Source organism: Serinus canaria, chromosome Z (genome assembly GCF_022539315.1).
Source record: "Serinus canaria isolate serCan28SL12 chromosome Z, serCan2020, whole genome shotgun sequence".
In the NCBI taxonomy this organism is placed as follows: domain Eukaryota; kingdom Metazoa; phylum Chordata; class Aves; order Passeriformes; family Fringillidae; genus Serinus; species Serinus canaria.
The window spans coordinates 39562004-39585768 of record NC_066343.1 but is presented as its reverse complement, the minus strand read 5'-3'; the positions used below and the strand labels follow the sequence as shown (position 1 = coordinate 39585768).

Below are 23765 nucleotides of genomic sequence, written 5' to 3'. Positions count from 1 at the left end.
TCAACTGTGTTACTGATGATGACTTTCCACACCTCAGTATATCTGTCATATATTTTAAAAAGCCTATCAAAAAAAACAATTCAGAAATTGATGTACTATGAAGACATGAGAAAAAAAAATACATATGATGTTTTAGCAAATTTTAGCCTACTCTTAAGACATAAAACGACCTTGACATATTGTATTTCATTAAAATGAATGCATTTGTTCACAGAGGCATGCATGCCAATAAGAAACAGCTATAAATATAGAAGATGGAGTAGCCAAGTTCAGGAGACCAGTAATGGTGGAAGAAGCCACTGAATAATTTTCTTACAGTTTGATAGACTATGCAAAACCTGAACTTTCACACAGAATTCCTCTCTTTTCCCTTAAACTTCCTTTAAAAGTCTTTTTTTTTTCCATTCTGGATACTGTAATATATAAAAATATTTTAATGAATGCTGCAACGACAGTATGGGTTACAGAAAAAAAAAGGGTTTATTTATGCAAATAAAACCACAAAAAAAGGAAGATTAATAGAGTGAATCCTAAGAAAACCAATCTTATAAAAAAGGTTACAATGGCTACAATCATTATCATACTCCTTCAGCAAAACAGGGACAGGCATCAACAAAAGTGAGGCAGTAAAGGTCTCCAAGTCAGAGCAGAAAAGAGAAGCAGGTCAGTTCATCACATCCATTTCCAGCAGCTTAGCCCTGCTGGAAATGGATGTGATGAACTGACCTGCTACACCAAACAAGGTCAGCATCAATCCTTGTAATAATAGCTTGCTCCCAGAGGGGCACCCCTGTGATGGCACAACACAGGAGAGTACACTGGGGAAAATCACCAATTTATGAATCTGTTACTGAGTCAAATTCTTCCCTGCACCTGGCCAAATGGGGGTGACAGTGGCATCATTATCCTATGCAGTAACATTCAGAACCATCTAATTTACACCCTTCAGGCTAATGAATGCATGTGATCTTTGCTGTAGGATATCAAAGCATACATGATCTTTGTATTCATGCACCTACCTGTCTATATTAAATCACTGAATTACTGAGGAAGAGTGCATGTTATAACAAAGTTAAGCTCATCAGACATTCCCTGAAATAAAGCTCTTAACTAGGCAATTCTCAACTGCACTGAACTATGAATTCAATGCTGGGAATTTCATATATGCTTAAAGCAAATTTGACCAAGATGAATCTTACAGACAAAAAAAAAAACCATACATTTTAGAGCAGATTGCTTAAAATATGTTAGTATACAAACCAATACCTCTTAATGCTGATCTGATGTCAGGAGACAAAGTACTGAAAACAAACAGGTTTTGGGACATTCACATCTCTTTTTGTCTTTTGATACTATGAAGTCACACACGTTAAGACTAAGCCTTATTCCTACAACATAAACTTTCTTTCTGAAGTGGTTTGTTTTCCTCACTTTTGTGGAAATACAAGGATTGAACCATGTGGCATGTACTAATGAATATTCATAAAGAACAACATAACAAAGCCTCCAGAGAGGTTTTAGTTACTCCCTCAGAAAATTGCTGAATGTAATATGCAACTTAGAGTGGATGCCTCTAAAAATTTGCTGAGGATCCAACATTAGGGAATTGGGTTTATGTGCATTCAGAAACAGGAAAGCGCTTTTGACAACCAAAACTCTACAGCCAGCAAACACGGAGACCACAGAATAAAAAGGACACTACTGAATGAACGGAGATAAGTGTGAAGCGAAGTCAATTTAATTCCTATCCAAGATATTTTTCTTTCTGTCAGACTAGGAAGACCTCTGTTAGAGTTCTCTCTATGGTTTGGAATACCACTGAAAGAAAAAGAAGACAAAACAATCTATCAATTGAGTAAGGACACACATTTTTGCTGATGGATCTGTTTAAAAAAACAAGTGTGAAAGCATAATATGACTGACAGCACTCAGGGTTGCCTCCAGTACCCACTCTCTTCAGCAAGTCTCTGAAATGATGAGGAAGTTGTGATCAATGATCTGTATCTAGTAAGTAGAACAATAAATACCTCTGACTATCTGATTGCATGCAATTAGATGACTTAGTGTTTCTGTACTCTTATCCCATTAATATCCAAGTGCATCCACTACTCTTGCATGTCAGTCTGAGATAAGATGAAGAATCAGGCCCACATTTGTACTAATTATTATATGGGAAAAAAGGCACACAAGCTGAACATAAAACCAAAAATTTTCATTTCTTAAGTACTGAGAAAGGCTAACAAAGGTCCTCAGAAGAGTTTTATAGTTTCTTGGAGACAAAAAGGCTGAGACTCAAACTAGAATCCAAAGAGGCAAAAACCAGAGAAGAGGCTGTCTGACCTCTCCAAAGGTTTATGGCTTCTACTGAAGAGGGTTATCCCGAGCTTTCTGAAGTAATTGAGAAGATTCCTATTGCCTTTAGTGTATTTTGGACCACATGCTATGGTCACACACTACTTCTAAATCAGACAGAACTATTGTCTGTTACTTAACACTAATCTGCTCTTCTAAGACAAGCCGTTCTCGAATTAACAAAAGCAAGCTTGGCTTACCTGTCATACCGTGGATTTAAAGGAGAATGGTCACCATTAAATTTAGGACTGCTTCTAGAAATGGTACTTCCTGGTGAGGTATTTGCTAACCGCTGCAAAAGATAGATAGTAAATGCATTATAACTTTGATGAACACAGAGGATTATATCTAGATTTGTTGAGAAAAAAAAGTGTGCATCATCAAAATTACAAATTGGATGTATTTAATAAAGGTTTCTTTAAATTTTTTATATACATATATTAGCTACTTACATTTAGTTAAACCTAATGCTTCATGTATGACTGAGGGTCAGAAGGCTTATTACCTATAGCATTTAGGCTTCACCACTGCCTTTATACTGAACATACTAGATATGTTCAACAACAAAAGACAACAGAATTTCCAGGAGGATGATTGCATTGACTACCTCAAGACTCTGACCTCAATACTCTGAAATGCTAAGCTTTGAAAAGTGATATTTAGACCATGACATGCTGACTACTGAAAAAAAAGGGGAACTGTCACTAGCTAAGCTAGTTTCAGGAGGGGATCTCCTAGCTCCTAAGAGAGATAGTGAAGGAAAGGTCTTGACTAATAGCATGTGATAAAAGTATTCTGTACATTCTGCTGCGCCTCCATCCATTTATTCACTGGAAACAGCTTCTTCTGTCTTCTATGTAATATTCTCATTTATATTTCCAGGCATAACAGAAGGAAATGGTATCCATTGTTGCATCTGCAGCTTGTGTCAACAAAAAGCAACAAGCTCTGGTAGCTTGTATCAACAAAAAGCACTCATGTTCATTGGTATGGAATACTGCAAACAGGCAGTGAACTGACCCCTATTTTCTTCCTTCCTGTCCAGTATTGTCTTTGTGAGCCCATTATTCTGGTCCCATCCTTCTATAAAAGCTATCTGATTTCCTCATGATGCCCAATCATTAGTTTTAAGAGTTTTAACAGGTTTCACAGGGTTGCAAAATGACAGTGTAGAGTAGTTCTTTTCTTACTTTCAAGCCTTCAAGCCATCCTTTCTCTGGCTTGGAGGATGTCAGGTGACATTTGCTACAACAGACTCCAATACAGTTCTGAGAGCCCAAAAGGGTCTGACTAAGGTCTCTCTATACGTAGTTCATGCTATTCATTTTCCCAATGATTTGTCTGGACAGAAGGTTTGAGTTAGGTTAAGATCTTGCTATTAAAAAAGGGCAGTTTTCTGAGAAAGTGTGTTGTCAGTGGTAGGACACTCCCATACACAACACAAATACATCTCCTCTAGTGCAAGAGAAACTGTTGCTTTATTCACCTCATTAAATATCTCAGAGTATTAGAAAAATTAGTAAGTTTCCAAAGCACCTGGAAAGCAGCTATGCTCTAACAAAACTTCCAATATTTATCAAAACATAAGTAAAATCTAACAAAACGACATAGGAGTATTCCCACAGTGAGTCCACTGAAAAAAAACTCAATTTTCTCAGTACCCAGAGAGGTACCAATTTAAATGTGCTGTCTTGATTCTTACACCTTCTATGACAATGAAACAAAATCATAAATACATACCAATGATCTGTTGTACTTGCTGAAACTGTTTTCAAGTGCACTTCTTAAACCATCGTTGCTGTCATGTAATTTTCTATTAGCTGATCTAACAAGGAAACACAGTTTAACTTGCAGAACTCAAGAAAACATAAAAAAACTCTCCAAAAGAATAATTTTCTGAATACTTCTACAAAAGCCCTTTTTTTTCTTTAGCTAAACACTAAAGAGTAACATGAAACTAGAAACACTTTGACCAGATACTCAAACAAATTATCTGAAAAAAATCACTGTGAATTTAAGGCTTCAGTGGCAGCCCAGGATGTCCTTTTCACTTGTACAGCATGGTCTCAAAAAAAAAAACAAACCAAAAAACCCCCACACAATAAAACAACTAGTCCAGCCATTTCTGTACAAAATGACTACCCTTTAAATATTGCTGAGGTGATTATGATGACAAATATCATTAATCTGCTTGAAAGAAAGAATTTGTTTTAGGATAAGGATATAAGGATATCAAATACAGATATAAAAAAATCTCTTCATTGTGACCCTTCTTGTGCACCTATTGTATAATACTGCACTCTCTTAGTACTTTCCAGACAACAAAAAGACAGGAAATTACTGGAGAAGCAAAGCCAATAGAAAAAGGAGTGAGGCAATAATTTTAATGATAACATGGACAGACTCAAATCACATTCAGCTTATTAGAAAGAAATTAAAGTTAGTGGTCCTAAGAAACGAAATGGAAAGAAACCAGCTGAAGTGTTACTGGTCAGTACCACAGCAGAGTTAACACAGTCACATTTATGACAGCTGAGAACAACACCTTTTGAGACAATTTAGGCCATTTCAATATTTTCACTCAGAACTTTTTCCCAAATTTCAACCTGATCTTTTGCATGCTTATCTCAAATATGGTGGGACAAACTTTGATAATAAAAAACTGAATTTCTAAAAACTTACTGAAGTATTTCAATTTGTCTTTCCAGATTATCTCTGTCTTCAGTATACTCTCGGATAATTTCTAGATCCCTGGGGAAGAAAAAAAAACAAAAACAAACACCAAACTTAAATGAATTTATACTTAACAGGATATTCTTACATTTTCCCCAATTGCCTTTGACAGAGTTTACATTTATGCTGAAATATGCTGAGAGTAGTTTTACGCAAAGTAAGATCATTTGGTGACTTCATTAATCTCTGCATTATAACTCAACAAGGACTGTGAATGAAAAATGAAAGTTGTACAAAATAACCATAGGGATTGTCTCCTTTTCCCTTCAAATATCATTTGTATTATCTGACGATAACCACACAATGAAACGGCCCTTTATGCTCCTTTTAAAGAGTAACTAGAAGTAGCTTTCATTCATTTTAAAAAACAAATGGTTAAGATAGACATGGAAGACCTCCAAAGTTATTCTCCCTAAAATTCATACATATCCTCATGTGAGTGCAAGCCATGAAGAAAAAAAATTCCTGATGCTGTACTGTTGTTTTATTCCTAAAACAGTCCCACTAAAAACAATGGATATTGTTGCAAGATTGACAGAGTTTGCATCATAGCCAGAACTAGCTCTTTCAGAAACCTAACAAGAAAAATCAACAGCATTGATGACACTGCATCAAACATATCCCTACCCTTTAAGGCAAATTTAGAAAATAACAGTTGCCAGCTGCATACACAATAATTACATCAGAGAAGGATCTTGTTTTTTCCCTTGTGAAAATATTATCATGTAGAAGTAACTTACCTCTCAGTGTTCAAAGACTGATCTGCATACTCGCTTTTCAAGGTATCTAATTCACTCTGCAGAAAAGCTATATTTGTCTGCGCTTCTAAGAGATCTTTCTTAAGTCTCTGGTTTTCCTTCAAGAAAGGAAGATATTAGATGTTAGCTGTCATAGTCACCTCCACAAAATGTTCATATATTATAATCGTAGAATAAAAACCATATTTTTTAAAAACCAAAGTGACATAAAAATGAAACACTAAAATTTGGCATTGAGAGGGAAAGAAAATGAAAGAAGGCTAAATCAACAGAGAAGTCATTAAATTAACAGGCAAGAACCTCTTAACTTTTATTTTTCCATTCAGTTACAAAAAAATGGGACCACATAATCTCAAGCCATTTCTAAATGTCCTACATAGAATGTGTATACATTTAAACAGGTTCTTTTTCAACTTACCCATGACTTCAAAGGTTTAGTTTCTAGATTACCATTACAAAATGAAAAAAAAAGGAAACCAACAAAAATCAAAACCCAAATCTCCACAAGTATAACAATCTGTATTGCAGAAACTAAAACTGAGACTAAATAAATGTGTAAATAATAATAATATTCTCTTACCAGCAACATATCAGGTATCCTTTTTTTTAGTTCAGCTACATCTTCCCTGTGATTGACATACTTGGATTGCTCCTCCAGCTTGAAGTATTAAAAAAAAAAAATCACAATTAATGTATTTGATTGTTCTGATTAAAAAAAAAAACAACAAAAAACTTATGGAAATCACAATAAGTAATCCTTAGAAGGTTTTACAGTTACTAAAGTTTTTAAAACTTAAGAGTCTTTCCAAATGTACTAGCAGACAACATTATTTAAAAAAATCACTGGCTTTCTAGAAAATTGATATGCATTTTGCACTCTTTAGGTATAAAATATTCATAACTAGTGACACAGAAGACAGCTGTCAAGATAGAAACAGAAATAAACAGTAACTTTAAAAAATTATGAAAAATTATTACTACCTCAGCTACGTAGTACTTGGACAAGAAGCTCTGATGTTTCTTGTAAGAAATTTCCATTTCTACAAATGCTCTTCTACATGAAATTAAATACAAAACCCAAAAAATATGCCCACTTTGCTTGCTGTAATTCTGGTAAAACTTACAGCAAAAACCAAGGTCAAAATTAAACCCAAATTACAAAATATCCCCTAAATCATTACTATCTGAGATTTCATTTTACTTTATTACTAGGTATCAAATTACAAGATCAGATGGCAGTTGAGTTCTAAAAGGCACTATATATCAAGTTGGATACTAAAAGGCACTATATGTAAATTAATATATCTGGGTTGCCAATTCCATCTTTATTTATAAATTACAAATACTAAGTGGCAATATATTGGACTATTTCTAATGGACCAAATATTAGACTAGGTAACTGTAATGTTAATAACCCAATTGACCTAGAAAACTGTTAAGCTACAGAATTTAAGTAATCGTTGCTGCTCCCTTTCCTAAGTATTTCAACAAATTACACAGCATGAATACAAAAGCACAGAATGTCAACACAACCTAAAAACTATCTGCAGTTGCCACTTACTAATACATATTATATTAGAAATCTACAATTATGATTATCCATCTTGAGGGAGGCATTTATTAATACAAATTAAATTAGAAACTACAATTATGATTATCCATCTTGAGGGAGGCATTTCATAAGGTCAAGATCTCTTAAAATGCTTTAAAAAACTCACCAGACTTCAACTCACCTTTTTAAGTTTTTTTATTGTCACCTGAAGATCCCCAACCTCAGTGTCATACTGGCGCTTCAGCTCATTTAGTGCTTCTTCAGCTTTTTGCTTCTCCTGTAATATTTTCAATCTCATTAGAAGTTGAGACAGTTTTCAATTGTTTATCAAAAAATTCATTCATTGGTTTGGAAAGCACATACTTTTTGCTTAGACAAATGTGTCTTTCCATTCTGTCCCTTCCTTAAGATCCATAGGTTCTGATTATGTAATTGCAGCCCATTTCTAAAACACTCATAGAAATAAAATGGTGGCATGAAAGCAAAAATATGGGTCCATTCAGTGTTTTTCATTTTTTCATTAATGATTCCTGTGCTTAATGTTCTCAATGTCATTTGCTTTTTTACTTCTGTTTTTCTTTTTAATTTTTTTGCTTGCCAGTGTTAGAACATTACAGGCCCATGTCAGTAAAAGGCAAGCATATGACAGCATCTCTAGTTTTAGATAAATGGTACCATCCCAGGAACAGAGAAAAGGGGATGGTTTCACTGCTGTCTACTCAATAGCACCCACACCACCAGGATGGTCTCAGCAGATGGAAATGGAAGCAATGCCATCTTTTACCGGGCACACGGCAGGGTGTGTGCCTGTGTTTAGAGACTGCACCAAGTACTGCTCACAGGGATGTGGTATGCTATTGACTGGTGGGTTTCAGTCACTCCCCAGGGACTCTTGTGTTTCACAACACAAGTCAGAATGCAGTAGTGAGAAGTGGAGCCAATAAGACAGGTTGAGTTTTCACAAGGAAGAGGCAGGCATAGATTTTGCTTAGAATTCAGAATTTCCCATAGGTTACACGGGCATTCATGTGTTAAAACAATAATCCAAGTAATCAATTTAAGTTGGATTCTCCTACTGTTGCCAACTACATAGACTCATATGTATTGTTGGGTAACTATTTGCTTCCCTTGAAGAAACAAAATACAGGATAGGCTCATGCAGAAGCAGGTGTCCCAGCAGCATGAGTGAGATCACTCTGACAAACAATAGCCTGGATTACAGGCATTAAGATTAATGGCTAGTACATTCCCACAAAGTAAATAACTTAACATTTACACTCAGGGCGTTTTAGTAGGTGCGGTATGTGGAGCTAGGAGCTACAAGGAACACTGGAGAGTGAAAATGAAGAAAGCCTTGAGAGAAACAAGTTAACAGACCATCTTTCATACCTAAGGCTAGATGCAAACAGTGATTGAGAATACAGACTAGATGGAGGTAATACACAGAAGATCGACTTCTGCATAATGCCAGTACATAACTGTAGATGTTCTCAGAGTAAGCAAACACACACATCCCAGTCCTCTTTTCAAAGCAGTGGAAAAGGGTATTAGGTGCTTTTTTCAATGATTTATCGCTTTTTGAGGACAGTAATTCTTCAGTGAAAATGTATTTGTTTTTTAAACATTAACAACTTAGCTCCTCTGAAAGTGAAAATTTATCTCTACTAAGAGCTGCATTACCACTAGTTAAACATATTAAACCACACCTTTTTTTTTCAGTTGTGATATCTTTAAGATTTTTATGCCATTATATTTTCTTTCTAGGAACACAATAGGCTTTTATGGTGTGGTAGGACTGTTTTCTCCTGTATAGGAAAAAAAGCTATTTGAAGTAAATCTATCAGAACACCATTTACCTTCACATATCAATTAGTGTGAACTGCTTAAAATCAGCATGCTGGCAGACAGCACTTTGTTACTTCTGATTCTGCAAGTAGTCTGGTGAAAGAACCCATAGCAAATATATATAGGTGTTCAATATACTGCATATCGACCAAGCAATAATTATGCTCATAGTGTATCTTTTAATTAATTAATTTCTTACGCCCTCATTAAAACACTTTCACAAACTGTTATGCCCATATAAAGATTGGCTTATCTTAAATGAATGTACTAACAATTCTAAATGAACCAGGGAGCTGCTCTTGCTGCTCTGAATTATGCACTCACATGTGGCTCTAATATATCTCTCCCTGGGTAAGAGAAGAGGATTTTTACTCCTTTTCATATAGACTGCAAGTGGGTTGAAACAATGGCTAAAATTGAGCAGATCAAAACAGAATTTCCCATTAAGTTTGAGGGGCTCAGGTCCTCACACATTGCTATCACAGTTACCCTCTCTTAAGTCTCTAAAATGTAGTTGCAGGAGAATAGAGGAAAGAAAGATCATATAAAGAACCAAATAATCAAAGCTTTAAATTATACATAAATTATTTTACAGGAGAACTAGACTACATTCTTTAGTGCTGAAATATAATTTTCTCCAGTCTGTTTCCAATATTGGTCTCAGAAAGAAACTCTTCTTGGCCAGTATGTTCCCACAAAAGGGAAAGACTCTTTTTTTCTTGGTTTATTACACCTAAGCAGATATTCCTCTTTAGGAAAGCATTAAGATCATTCATTTTTTTATCTCATGTATAGCATTTTTTCATCCAGGCCCTGCCTACAGCAGGGTTCGTCCATCAGGATCAAAACCATGTATATCAATCCTGCTTAAGATCACTGAGACTTCAGTAATTATGAAATAGTGTAAATATAAAATACTCACTTCCTTTTTAACTTTATGCTCTGCAGCCTGTATCCGTAGTTCCATCTCTTCCTCTAATTCACTGAGTTGAACTGCTGCTTTGTCCTGAGCTCTAAAATTAAGAAGAAAATATTCTCTTAGGAATTGCCCTCCATCTTCAAAGAAACACTCTGTGAAACACATCTGCCCACCTCAACTGAAACAAATCAGATAGCAAGACAGGGAAACAGTTTAAAATGGCCTGGACCTTGAAACTGGTGTGGCTAGGCTAAATCCCAAATTATTTTGAAGATACTGGCAAATCAGATTTTAAATAACAGCTGCAAGCTGATGATTAGCATTAAATACATCTGCATTTTTAAAATTAATTTACAAAGATGAAAGGTGTTGCTCACTATCCTATGAAGAGACTTCAAAAGCAACTTGCACCACCCACGCATACAAGATCTCTGTTCTGAACTAATATGTTTGGTTTGGGCAGTTACGTGAGACTGACAGTGCTAAGTAGTTAAAACAGGTAAATACAGTCCCTGAAGCTCATGAAGCAAAAATATGATTTCTAAAATGAAAGTACAGTGGACACGTATGATAAAACTCAAAGCTGCAGCCAAGGAAGAGGAGTCAAAATGTTTTAAGGCATTTAACTAACAGCAGAGTCTGCAAAAATTTGGTCCAGAAAAGTATGGACAGGCAATAATTTGCAGGCTGCTACATGTGCTTATGCACAAGGGTATGCACACAAACTAACTTCAGAACTCAGTTTATGGAAATACTTTGCATGGCATATTCTGGCATTAACTCTCAGTAGTTTAATCAAAAAAAGCATGAGAAGAGAAATAAAAAGAAACTGCAGAACTGACCTAGAAACACAATTCACTATACCTTTTTACCGCTATAGCCAGAGTTTCCATTTCTGTGCTTTGAAGTTTGATCTCTTGGATGAAGTTCTTAATGACATGCTCATATGGCTGGATTAATCTTGGTTCTGCTATGTGTATGTTCTGATACAGAACACTGACCTGCTCCTGCCTGAAAAAGAGAGATATGCACATTTTAATGCACTTACTTAGAACAATGTTCTAATACAGGTTTGAAAAGCTTACTACAAGTTAAGATATTCCACTCTTTGCCTATTTTTAAAATTTAGCAAACTAGATACAGGCTTTCAACACTCAGTACAATATGTCTAAATTCTTTAAATTATGTTTACTATTTCCACTTCTCCGCTTTAATATAGCTACTGGGAAAAAAAAAAAAACAACTGCCTAATGAAGTAATTTTCTTACTTCTGATCATAGTGTAGTGAAGAGAATGCCACCGGAATTACCCACAATGTATATCAAGTTTCTTGATTGCTCTAATGTTAATCATAATCTGTGAAGAAACTTAAGATTTCAGGAGGTGGAAAAGGAAACAGGTATGAATGCCAACTATCTTAAGTTAAAAGGGGAAGGAGAGTGAGGTGGCCTGTAGGCAAAATAAGAATACAGCTCTTCAGTTTCACACAAATTATTCTCGTCTATATTCAAATAATTTTGTCATTATAAGAAGTTCATTCTGTATATGATTCTCATGTGAAAGATTACAGATATATCTCAAGAAGAAGAAAGAAAACATTTCTGTTGGTATTTTAGTTGCTAAAAGCTCTCCTCAAATTCATAGTGAAAAGTTGCCTCAATGCAGGAATAGCATATTCTGATTTCTATTTAATCTGGACTAATTTACATAGATTGCATGTTGTTCTAATTGTCAGAGCAAAGAACCTTTACAAGATAAAAAAAAATAATACCATAAGAGCCAAACCACTATTACAAAGTCTACTACATAAATAGCACTGATTTTTGTTCATGCTACTGGTGCATCATGCAAACCTTTGTTTTTTACATGCTAGGTTCCAACTCTGGGATTACATTAGGCAACATAGCAGAAAATATTCTGTAACAGAGCTTAGCTGTCCTAAGGAAAACTGAATGTGAGTGACACAGACTGTAAGGTAGAACATGAACACATATTCAACAACTTAAAAACCAAATGGAAAATAGGAACAGAAAAGATGAAGCCTAGAAAAGTGGAGAAAACAGGCCAGTAATCACGAAAAACACATTATCAGAAGCAGTAATACAACCAGAAACGATATTTTGCAAGTTCAAGTCTAACACCATATCTAACATCGCAAATATATGCCCCTTGTTGCTAAGGAAAGCTTGAACTGATTCAACAATCCTCCTTGTTAGACAGCTAAAGTTTTCCTGTCTTCAGTGGAGGTAGTGCTACTTAATACATTCGCCATACATATGATATCAACAACTGTGCAATTCAACAAGTGTATATTCTCTTCATTTATTCTCACTTGAAGCAATTCCACAGGCTTTGGTTATTAATGCTGCAGTACTCTGCTTCTTGTATGTGATTTCTCCACTGAAGGTCTAACTTATTTTATTAAAACAGTGCCACAACTGTTACTATAGCTCAAATTCCCTTTTAAACAATTTAACAATTTCAGGACACTGTAAAAACTTGCTTCCAGCTGAAATGCTGACATTCATTTTGAGATAGAAAAACATAAAACCAGCACAAAGAGATAAAGATTTACTGATACCCAAGAAATTTCTGTATTTTTGTCTTGCAAAGGATTTCCTTTACAAAGGCTAATCCTGTATTTAGTAAATTAAGTATCTTCCAATGTATGCACACAATTTCTTTTTCAAAATGTATTATAAAGAGAGTAATATTGAAGTTCACAAACAGTAGCAATAACAAACAGATTTATCTGATCATCAGATGCTACAAACTCTGTATAAATAATGCAACATTAAAGAACTCCTCAAATGTGTATTTATTCAATTAATGATTTGCATTTAAAAAACTGTTAAAGACATTTTCAGAATCCACCTGGGGGGCTGCAGCCAGTGGCATTTTCTGGGATCAATCAATACTGGAACCAGCCTTGTTCAACTTGTTTATCAATGACCAGATGAAGGGATAGAATGTACCCTCAGCAAGTTTGCTGATGGCACTGAACTGGGGGAGTGGTGACCCACCTGAAGGCTCTGCTGCCATTCTGTGGGACCTTGATAGGCTGCAGAGCTGGGCAGAGAAACTTAATGAGCTCACCAAGGGCAGGGGTCGGGTCCTGCACCTGGGCAGGCACCGCCCCAAGCGCCAGCACAGGCCAGGGGCTGCTCCTACAGAGCAGCTCTGTGGAGAAGGACCTGGGACTCCTGGTGGGTCACAAGCCATCCACAAGCTGGCAGTGCCCCTGTGGCCAGGAGGGCCAAGGGTACCCCGGGGTGCATCAGGAAGAGCATGGCCAGAGGGCTGAGGGAGTTGTGCCTCCACTCGGCCCTGGTGAGGCTGCATCTGGAGTGCTGTGTCCAGTTCTGGGCTCCTCAGTACAAGAGAGACAAGGAGCTACTGGAGAGGGTCCAGCAGAGGGTCACAAAGATAATTTGGGGTCTGGAGCATCTCTCTTATTAGGAGAGACTGCAGGAACTGAGCCTGTTTAGTCTGGAGAAGACTGAGAGGGGATCTCATTAACACATATAAATACCTGAAGGTGGGTGCCAAGACGATAGTGCCAGATTCTTTTCAGTGGTGCCCATCAACAGGACAAGGAGCAATGGCCCTAAACTAAAACAGAGGAAGTTTCACCTCAATATGAAGAAAAGTCTCTTTGACATTGAGGCTGGCAGAGCACTGGAAGAGGCTGCCGAAAGATATTGTGGAATTTCCCTCTCTGGAGACATTCAAAACACACCTGGCCAGATTCCTGTGTAACTTACTCTTAGATGACCCTGCTTTGGCAGGGAGGTTGGACTGGAAGATCTCCAAAGGCTCCTTCCAAATATAACTATGCTGTGATTCTTTTCAAAGTATATACAAACCTGAGATCAGTTAGTTAGAGCATGGTGATAATAACACCAGGTTGTGGGTCCAATACCTGTATGAGCCATTCACTCAAGATTTTGCCTTCATGATCCTTGTTGGTCTCTTCCAACTCAGAATATTCTGTTTTCTAGAAATACACATGCCTGAATTTAAGCTAGAAATCAGTAGGTCTGTGATGCTGACCCTCTGCCACAGAGCTTAGTCTGCTTTAAGATGCAGTAATCAGAAACCCAAAGTAGTTACTGTGAGGTTTTATTCTCCCTCTGTGATTAAAGAAAATTTTATATTTCATATCCCTTTTTAGCCCAATGACCAGCTACCACACAGCTGGACTCAAAATATTTCAATAACACAGTTTTAGGAGGCAGTACTTAGGCTTAAGAAGTATCCACATCGAATATCGATACAACCACAACCACGCAGGAGTCTGGAAAGGTCTGGAAAGATCACAGCTGATCACAAACTCTCAACGATACTTATGTGAGTGCTTCTACAGCAACAATACAGGATTCTCAATTAAAAAGTAGACTCACAACCACTACATCAACCCAAAAAAAAAAATCACAAAAACCACCAAACACAACAAGAAAACACAACAAGATGAGAAATCAAAGTCATGCAACCAAATTAGCAGGATTACATAATCACCTATGATATCAGGAAGAGATAATACACTTTCATGAATTGAAAAGATTGTCAGTGATTTAATCACTTCAAGTACCCATGAATCCATGATGAAGGTAGCAGCAATTATATGGTCTCAACATGCAATAAGAATTTGAAGATTATTTGTTGCAAATTGCCATTTTTATATTTTTAATCATTCCTCTCTTTTCACATGCTTTGTGAAATATCAGTGACACTGCTGCAGCAGGGAAAATTAGCTGCAATGAATATTGTCCAATTTGTTTGTTGTCACTTCTTCTTGAATACATGCTATTTCTTTCTGCAAATTCATTAGTTATTCAAAATTAATTATCAAAGAAGGTTTTTCAAATGTATTTCACCAAGCTGACTAGAACTCTAAATAATCTATATCCTTTTGCTAGACAAAATGTTTCAGCAAAATTAACCTCAAATGCTTGGACTTGCTCTTTAAAACTGGTTTTCCTTGAAATCCTAATTCATTTTTCAGTGTGTTTAGCTGCACACCTGTAAGTTCCACACTAAGACAGCTGTGTTAGTATGGAACTTAAAGGTATTCACAAATACTTGTGCATAGAAAGAGCATTTTCTAATATACAGCATGAAAGTTTGTCACTTTACTCATCTGGCACTACAGATATACTACTCATCATGCATGCATTTATTTCTGTTGCTTCTGCAAAGTGCAGACACCAAACACTAGTAATCCAGAGAAAGTATAGCATTGTGGCCAAGGACTACTTTGGCTTTACCTTACCTCATCTCAAAGGTTTTATAGCATAAATCATCTGTAAAATTAGTACGTAGTAAGAGTAATTAGTCAATATTTGCACAGCTTCACATGAGTTAACTTAAGCAAAGTTACAGTATTCACATGGTTTCAGAGAGTTCCTGCAAGAACTGCATAAAGAAAATAAAACTGCTCTGATTATAATGCAATTTCTAATATGAAAGATTTAAAATTCCATGGTTGAATAGAAGAGGAACAGAAGGGAGGCAGAAGGACGACGCACAGCAAACAAACCCACAACACTGATTTTGGGGATATCAGATATTTAGACTATATTGTGCTATAATTACCTCTAATCCACACAGCTATATTAATCCTTATCAATTCATAGTATTATTTCTGGTATTTCTGCTGATTGTACAGTGAGCATTTTCCTCACAATCCACACTCTGAACGCAGTTCAGAAAAAGATGATGGAATTTTTCAACTAATAACAACTCCAGAGTTGCTCAGTATCTTATATGTGCTACCTGTGTAGTCACGAGAAAGAATATGCTCTATTAGACAGGCCACTCAGTCTGACCCCAAGGGCAGTACTTGGTTTTAGAACACTATTTTTATGATCCCTTTCTACTGTAGGTCAGCTGGTAAAATTGCTCTGATCACTTGTAGAAGTTCTGTTCTGGTATGGACATGAAGAGATGAAGCATAAGTTGGCCTGAGCTGGAAAGGTCTGAGCTGGGTGGTCAGAACAAAACAAAGCTCAAGCATTATGCATCTGATAACTGTCCTTATGCCGGAGGGCAACAGCTTATGTGTGCCCCCAAGAGATCAACAAGTACTTTTTTCTGAAAAGCAGGCACATTGGATATCACACTGTAGCAGAAAAGAACACATAGCAGAAAAGAACAACCAAATCTGACACAGATTGGAAAGGATCCTAACTTTGTCACAGCTGAGTGAGTGCCTAACATTTTCTCTAGATTAAGTGCCTGAAGGAAAAATCGATTACACAGAACTTTAACATGGTGTAAAATTTAAAATATTTATGAACTTGAAGCACTATGGGCTTTTTAATACTACCTTTTCTTTTTCTGTATCTGCCCCTTCAGAAACAGGCTGCATTAAAAGAACACGATCAAATCACTAAATCCCAGATGAGACAGCACAGCCAAGGTCTGATTCCCAGAGGAAAGATTTTTAATGTTTCCAAAGCATGAATGCTGTTCTCCTAGAGGTGTGATTTAGAGCCAGTGGAGCAGCAGTGGAAAAGTCTGTGGGACAGGCAGGGAAAGCTGAAGTCTGTGGAAAAGGAGAACACCTCAAAGATAGTATGGCAAATGATCACATGATGATACCAGGAAAATAATCCAGGAAAATGAATGCTACAGTGCTTAAGTTGGTTGGCACAGATGCTGTTTTGATTAAAGCAAAAATCAGAAGAACAGTAAAACTTAAGGTAGCTCAAAAAGTCTTCTAGCTCACAGAAAGGCATTCACCACATTTCCAGCAGAGTACAACTCTCAAACCCCTTTCATGATAGGTATTAAAAGACAAGCCAACATTCCCATAGAAGAGATCCCCTCTCCAGCATGGTGGTGAAAAAAAAAGGACACAGCATTTGGTTTTCCCCAGGATTTTCCTTTATCCCCTCTCCAAGGAAGAGGCTTCAACTTCCAAGGAAACCTCTCCAGTTGTGACATCATGATTCATCATCTCATGGAAGTAAACACAAATTGCTGACAAAAGTTAATACTGTGCTCTTTATTGACTTTGGCAAAAATCCATCCTAATTTATGACAGCAAGAGCGAGACAGGTTTTGGATGGGTTTTTTATGCACCAGAGCTTCCTTCTTTGCTGTAGTACAGCGGTACATCCCATGAGCATTGCCTGTTTTCACAGTTTAAGTAGCTCACATTAAGAACAGCATGCTTTTCTCATTTTATCACATCCCCCAGATCCACATTTTCTGTACAGCTCCAGATGAACAGACTGGGGGCACACTGTTATCATAATCACATTAAGAGACTTTGGAATTGTATGAAGCATAAAATCTCACAATCAGGCAGCACTGAAATCTGAGTCTGATGAATAATCAGCTTGGCTGAAAGTACAAGGCACACAAATAAAACAAAGACTAAAAAGCAAAGCAATGGAGTATGAGGCCTCTCAGTGGCAGCAGATTTAACTCGAAACAGGGATACAAACTTTCTGCTTCAGATTAATCCACCCATTCAAGCTCTAATTAATTTAGTTCATTTTCCAATAAGATTATCCAATTTGCCAAATATTGCTCAAAAGTTGCCTGGTAGGGCTTAGTCTTTTTGACAGTTCCAAGCCTTTGTTCCTCCTGACTGAAGTCTTTGACATTGAAATTTAAAAATCTGTTTTCCAGGAAGCTTTTTTCCTGTAATTTATAGAGAGAGAAATGCCACAGCATTCATAAGTACTAGATTTTTCTTGTAGTGTCAGAGGATGTTACATTATTCCTTGCTCAAGCTGAGGAATAGAAAAGGATTGCCATTAGGGAAACATTCCCACACACTTAAAGGAAAACATCTGTCTATGAGGGGCATGGAGAGAACCTTTTAGTCTTGCCACTGAAATTCAAACTGGGATCGGAAACAAGAAAGAATGCAACAGTCCAGTAACACCATCAAGGGCTAAACACTTCCAGTGTGACACAGCACTGAAGCACTCATTCTCTGGAGCACCAAAAAGTAAGTTTCTTTTTTGTCTACTCCTGTACCATTGTAAATACCTCCTAGAAGAATAAACTAATGAACATGGCTGACTTCTCAATAAAACAGATCTCCAGCTGGCAGTTCACTATAAATACATATAAACTAAACGCACTGCATGATTCTATGTTTAATTGCATGATTCTGCATGATTCTATAAATTAATTCTATTCCTCATTAAATCTAACAATGCAGAAGGGTAGCTGCATTTTAAATGAAATTAAAAATCAAAAATAAACAAATCAAATCAGCAGCAAGAAGAAGAAAAAACAACAAACAACCCTCTGTAAAATTCCACTAAAGTCTGACTTCGCATATTAGGTTATCAGCCTGCAAAGACCTTCCACCATTTTTTTCCTAGAGACAAATTGCCCACCAAGCACAAGTAAAGGCTAAGGCAAACAATATTTTGACTCACAGTAACCACCTAACCAAGAAATCTAACTTAATTTAGTCAAAAAAATCTGTTCAAGTGAGGAGGAAAGGAGCAAGGAGTAAAGAGACTCTTTAATGTGACTCTGCCTGTTTAACTGCTAACAATAAAACCACAGCTTCAGCAGAGACTTGATTATTTAAGTATAATCTTAAAGGACTGTGCAATTGATACACCAAACAGCAGAGGTATGATCCATCCCATAATGAAATTATCTTTTACAAAAAATTAATTCAAAATATGCTTATTTTAATATATGCTTATTTTAGTATCTGGCAGTAAACAATTTAGCATTAAATGCCTGCTACTACACTGAGGACTGGGGCAAGGTATAGACAGGTTACTGGGTTTCACACCTCATTAGGGAGGGTATTTATGCTTTCTAAAAGTTCAGTTGCATAAACTGAACTTTCAGTTACTGAAACAGACAGAACCATATGTATCGTGGAAATTTTCCCTTTGATTTCCACGGATATTGGCTGAGGAGTGACAGAGACCACAGATGTTTACTGCGGCATTTTCTCCTGACTTCAACCCTTATCTCACTACTTCCATTGCTATGCCTGGTTTCTCTCTGTACAAACCCCAAGAGCATCAAAGCACATGCACCAGTGTCTTGCGGGCCACAGTCTCGCGTCATAGTCTGTGGCCACAGGGCAAAGCATTTTGAGGAACTGAACCCCAAAATGACCAAGATAAAAACTACACAACTGAGATTAAAAAACACGGACTCCCAGCTGCTCTCATCTGGCTTTGAGGAGTTTCTCCTTTGGCATTACTTTTTTCACAGATGTCAATGTCACAACAAATCTATGAAGAGCAATAAATCCCAGCCTAAGGATGCCAACTCTTTCACAGCACTGAAGATTCAGGTATGTTCCAAGCCCATTCTAGTTTTCAACATACTGCCTTTTCCAGAATAAAAACTTGAAGTAACAAACAACTAAAACAAATTAAATCATTTAAACAAAAGGATAAATCTCTTTTTTGAAGTCCAGCTCGTACTTCACTTGATTCTTCTGCTTAAGACTCCTCAAAGAATTTCAATTTATTCATTACTCATGTAAGTGGTCCTAATGATTTTAGTAGGACTACTCCCACAGGAAAAAAATCTTAACATATGTTTCAACTAAAAAAAAAATGCATAGGCTACAAATGGAAAAAAAGTTGAGCTGTAGAACAGACCTGGTTCTAACACTTTGGGATGAGAGAGGAAAAAAACCAGAGCACACTGTATTTCAGTTGATGCTGACATGCATTTAATAAATACAGCCAACTGTGAAGGATGCTCAAATCTGAACCTGAATAAGAAACATTTACATCCATTAGTGCCTACCTGATAGTATTTAACCATCAAAACTTAGTTGTTTTCAGTTTTTATGTAAAAGAACCATAACAGAAATTACATTATGTCATGATGAATTTAGCAAAACTACCAGATGTGTCTGCATAGTGGAGCCAATTAAAGCTGCTCCCTTTCCTATTATCCACTTAGACTATCAGTAAGACTATACTGAAACTGCTGCTGCAAACAGTAACCAAGATACTGAAACGGAACTATTACCAAGAGGAGACAGATGCTTTCACAAGTTACCACTGTTCATGACTCAGATTTTATTTCAGCTCCTACTGAGTTTCTGACTTCAGGTTATTAACTGTATCAGCAAGCTTTCAAATAAGCTTTAGTTGCTTAGAAAGCAAGTGTCTAACAAGGAAAGCACCATGAACAAATTAAAACCTGTACAAAAATACTGATCTGTCTGAAATGGGGCAGCCCAATAAGACTAAAGAGTATTAGTCCAGAGAGAAAAGAAAATTTACTCCGGATTTACACATGACTAGTAAGTTAAGTAACTGAAAAATTTTCTGAAGAAACTTTTTGCCTCACAGAGATATATTCATGTGCATGAGTTTAACTCTCTTGACTAGCTGCCAAGTCCTGAAACTCAGATTACCTGTTTTCCATCATAAATTACTATTTTAAAATGAAGCAGAATCACTGTACTTTCTATAGCCAACATTTTCAAATTAATTTTGAGCACCTCAGCTTTCAGGCAGATTTCTGAGAGCCACCAAAATGCATCTCTGTACAGTGGAACCAGCCCCGTACTGACAGACCTGTGGTAAACGGGTTTACCCTCCACCAAAGCTACCATCAATTGCCTTCATTTCACTGAGACCGGGGACAAAGACTCCCACAAACTTCAGTGAGTTCATCACATAGAGGGCCATATTTACCAACACCGTTAACGGGGAGGCAGGAATGTTCTGGTCAGCCTTTACTGAGCTGACTGACTGAGCTGGAAGAAAAATGCTGGGGGCTGGCCGGGAAACAACACGAGCAGAAAGTTCTTGCAGAGCCGGCAGAACTTTACATCTCGTGTGTTCTAGCAGCCAGACTTTCCCACGTGGGTCGCTGGCATAAAGAGCAGAGGAAGCCAGAAGAGGCTGCACGCTGGAAGAACGGCGCTGGAAACCACCCCAGCCGGGAAGCAGGTGTGCGGAGAGCCCCGTGCACCTGCAGCCACGGGGGAGAGGGGTCAGGCTACTCGGCCGCTTCCCAGCTGGGATTGCATCAGCGCCGGCGGCGGCTCCGCCAGGAGAGCCCTTCCCGCCCCGCAGGACGGCGGGGCGAGCTCGGCAGCGGCGGGGCCGGGGTGCCCACAGCTCAGCCCGCCCACCCCGGGGCCGAGGACCCGCTCCCACCACCGGGGTCGGGGTGGGACGGAGCGGGCGGGTCCGGACCTTACCTGGGGATGTACCTCGCCTCGTCCCCGAGCCGCACCTCGAAGTCCTTCCAGGGTTGTTCCAGTCCCGAGGCGACCCAAACCGCTGACGCCTCTTCCTCCTCCATGTCCTCGTCCCCCGGCTCGCTGCCAGCCGGCTGAGGCCGCGTGGCGCCGCGGAAGCCACGGGCGAACTCCGGGAAGGTGATGGCCCCGTCGCGGTCGCTGTCGAGGCGCTGGAAGATGGCCTCGGCCTCGGCCGGCTGCACCCGCAGCTCGGCGCAGAGAGCAGCGAAGTCCTCCCGCTCGATGCGGCCCGAGCCGCTGGCGTCGCACGCCAGGAAGAGGGCGCGCAGGCGGGACAGCTCGTCCCCGGCCACCTCGGGATCCATCGGCCAGCGCCGGGGGCGCGGAGACTCCGAGCGCGGACGGAACGCGATGGGACGCCACGGGCGGCTGCCCTACCTGCGGCTCAGCGGGGCGGGCCGGGTCCCGCTCCGCCCCGGCGCCCCGCGGGGCCGGGCAGGCCGGGAGGCGGAACGCAGGTGGCGGCTCCTGGCCGGGGCAGGTCCCGGGCCGGGCTGCCGGCACCCCCGGACAGAAGGGCGGTCCCGGGCCGGCAGCGGCCGCGCTGCCCCACCGAGTGTAGGGCGCGGGGCTCCCCTCGGGCCCAGCATGTTGCGAACAGCGCAGGTAACTACAGGCAGCAGTGTAGGATAAAAAAACATGTCTTGCCCCCCTGCAGCACTCAAAGGTGAGTCCTGATACTATGCAGTCACCGTAAGGTGTTACACCTAACTTCCGTTTTCCAACATAATAAAAATATTCTTCACGTTCATGGAATACCCAGATGATAACACAAAGTTTGAACACATAAATTCTCTCTGGCACGCCTAGTCTTGGAGTTATACCTTGTGGGTATGTGCTCACAGGTATCTCACCAGCGGTGGTTTAAAAATGTGGACTGTTAAAATACCATCTTAAACTGAAAATGCAAAAGTTGCATTCAAACCAATAAACCAGAGGAGACAGCTTTTCAGTGCTTTGTGAAGAATTAGTTAAGATCTTTTCCTTGTTGAAGTCAGAGTCAAGACTCAAATTCCATTTGAATCTAAGGAATATTTTAAAATTATTATTTATTTCCCTACACTTATTCATGTTAATGTCTATGTGCAAATGTGAATTGCGTTATACCACAGTCTTTCCCTAGACAATAAAGAGTTTTATAAAATGTTTCCCACACTTTAAGGAAATAGAGCCGTTAACCAATTTGAAATAAAAGTGTTAGCTTAAAAGTATGAGATAGCAGAAAGACTTATATTTATGATTTACACATTTTATTACATTTCCACCACACAATTGCAAAATTACTAATAATAGTAAAGTGGCTCATCATCAGTTTCTTAGTGTTTTAGTAAAACATAATTAATTTAACAAAAGTATCCTCTTCTATGGTCTTTTATTTATCCATCAAATTTTTATTACTAAAGTGTGTCATTGATCCCTTAAGGGGTTGGTGAAGGGTTGTTCAGCCATCAAAAGAAAGAAACTTCTCTTGTATATACAAGGCAGCTCTGTTTATAGGAGCTGGGACATTTGGCTTTCAGAGTGGACAAGCTCTTGAGGTGAACTGGAGGAGCCTCATCCAGGTCTGAGTGTGTCTGACTAGCCAGATAGGGAGTTCCCGCTCAAATCAATGTGCTCACCTTATTTGCTATTTGTTTTTAATGGCTTATTTGCCTTTTTTTTTCTTTTTTTTTTCTTTTTTTTTTTTTTTTTTTTGTGGCTGCAGAGTTATGGGTTGACATTGGTCAGCTATCCTACCCACTCTTGTACTCTTCTGTGTATCTTTAGTGATAGTCACTACCTTGGGCTGCTAAGCAGAGGGCATAGACTTTGGACATGTAGTTCCTGTTGGCTTTTTTTCCTTTTCTTTTTTCTGTTAGAGAAGTTCTGTCACACAAATCTCAGGCACTGGCATGAAGCACGGTGTATCATTTAGCACTGCCATGGCAGAGGTATATTCTGCAAAACAGATCATCATTGCAATGGTTCATGATACTACACAGACCATGCTTGTTTGGCAGGCTATGGGTTAGTTGAATAGTTCTGACACAACTGCACAAAAATAATAAATTATTTATTTGTTAAGACCAAAGAATGGTCTCAATGGACCAAAGAGTGGTGAGACCAGGATTACCAGCAGGCAATGGCATGCTTTCTTCTGAAATCATGTCCCCATTCTTAGAATGACCCACCCTTCAAATCCAGCTCTAAATTAAATAAATATGCAAATGCAATGCACTGTTTATGTTTATGTGGCATAGTAGTCTTAAATTCATAAGAGAAGTTTTAAATTCATGCCTAAATTCAAGATACTGAAGATACAGGTACACCATGCATTCATTTCAGTCTATCATCTGTTTTGCTTCACTGTGCCATGAAGCTCACAAACTAGCC

At 38.4% G+C, this 23765-nt stretch overlaps 1 protein-coding gene across 2 annotated transcripts in view; it reads right to left on the bottom strand.

The window, feature by feature from the left end:
• RASEF (RAS and EF-hand domain containing) overlaps nucleotides 1–21726 on the bottom strand; it is a 33921-nt gene extending 12195 nt beyond the window's left edge. For both annotated transcript variants that reach the window (XM_050987059.1, XM_018923003.3), the window contains exons 1-9: nucleotides 21330–21726; nucleotides 11024–11170; nucleotides 10163–10253; nucleotides 7577–7672; nucleotides 6424–6501; nucleotides 5826–5941; nucleotides 5035–5103; nucleotides 4093–4177; nucleotides 2553–2644 (exon numbers count right to left, since the gene is read on the bottom strand). In XM_050987059.1, coding sequence (XP_050843016.1) covers nucleotides 2553–2644; nucleotides 4093–4177; nucleotides 5035–5103; nucleotides 5826–5941; nucleotides 6424–6501; nucleotides 7577–7672; nucleotides 10163–10253; nucleotides 11024–11170; nucleotides 21330–21697 — 1142 coding nt within the window. In that variant the 5' untranslated portion in view covers nucleotides 21698–21726. The remainder of the gene's footprint in view (nucleotides 1–2552; nucleotides 2645–4092; nucleotides 4178–5034; nucleotides 5104–5825; nucleotides 5942–6423; nucleotides 6502–7576; nucleotides 7673–10162; nucleotides 10254–11023; nucleotides 11171–21329) is intronic.
• Between the last annotated feature and the right edge of the window lie 2039 nt (nucleotides 21727–23765).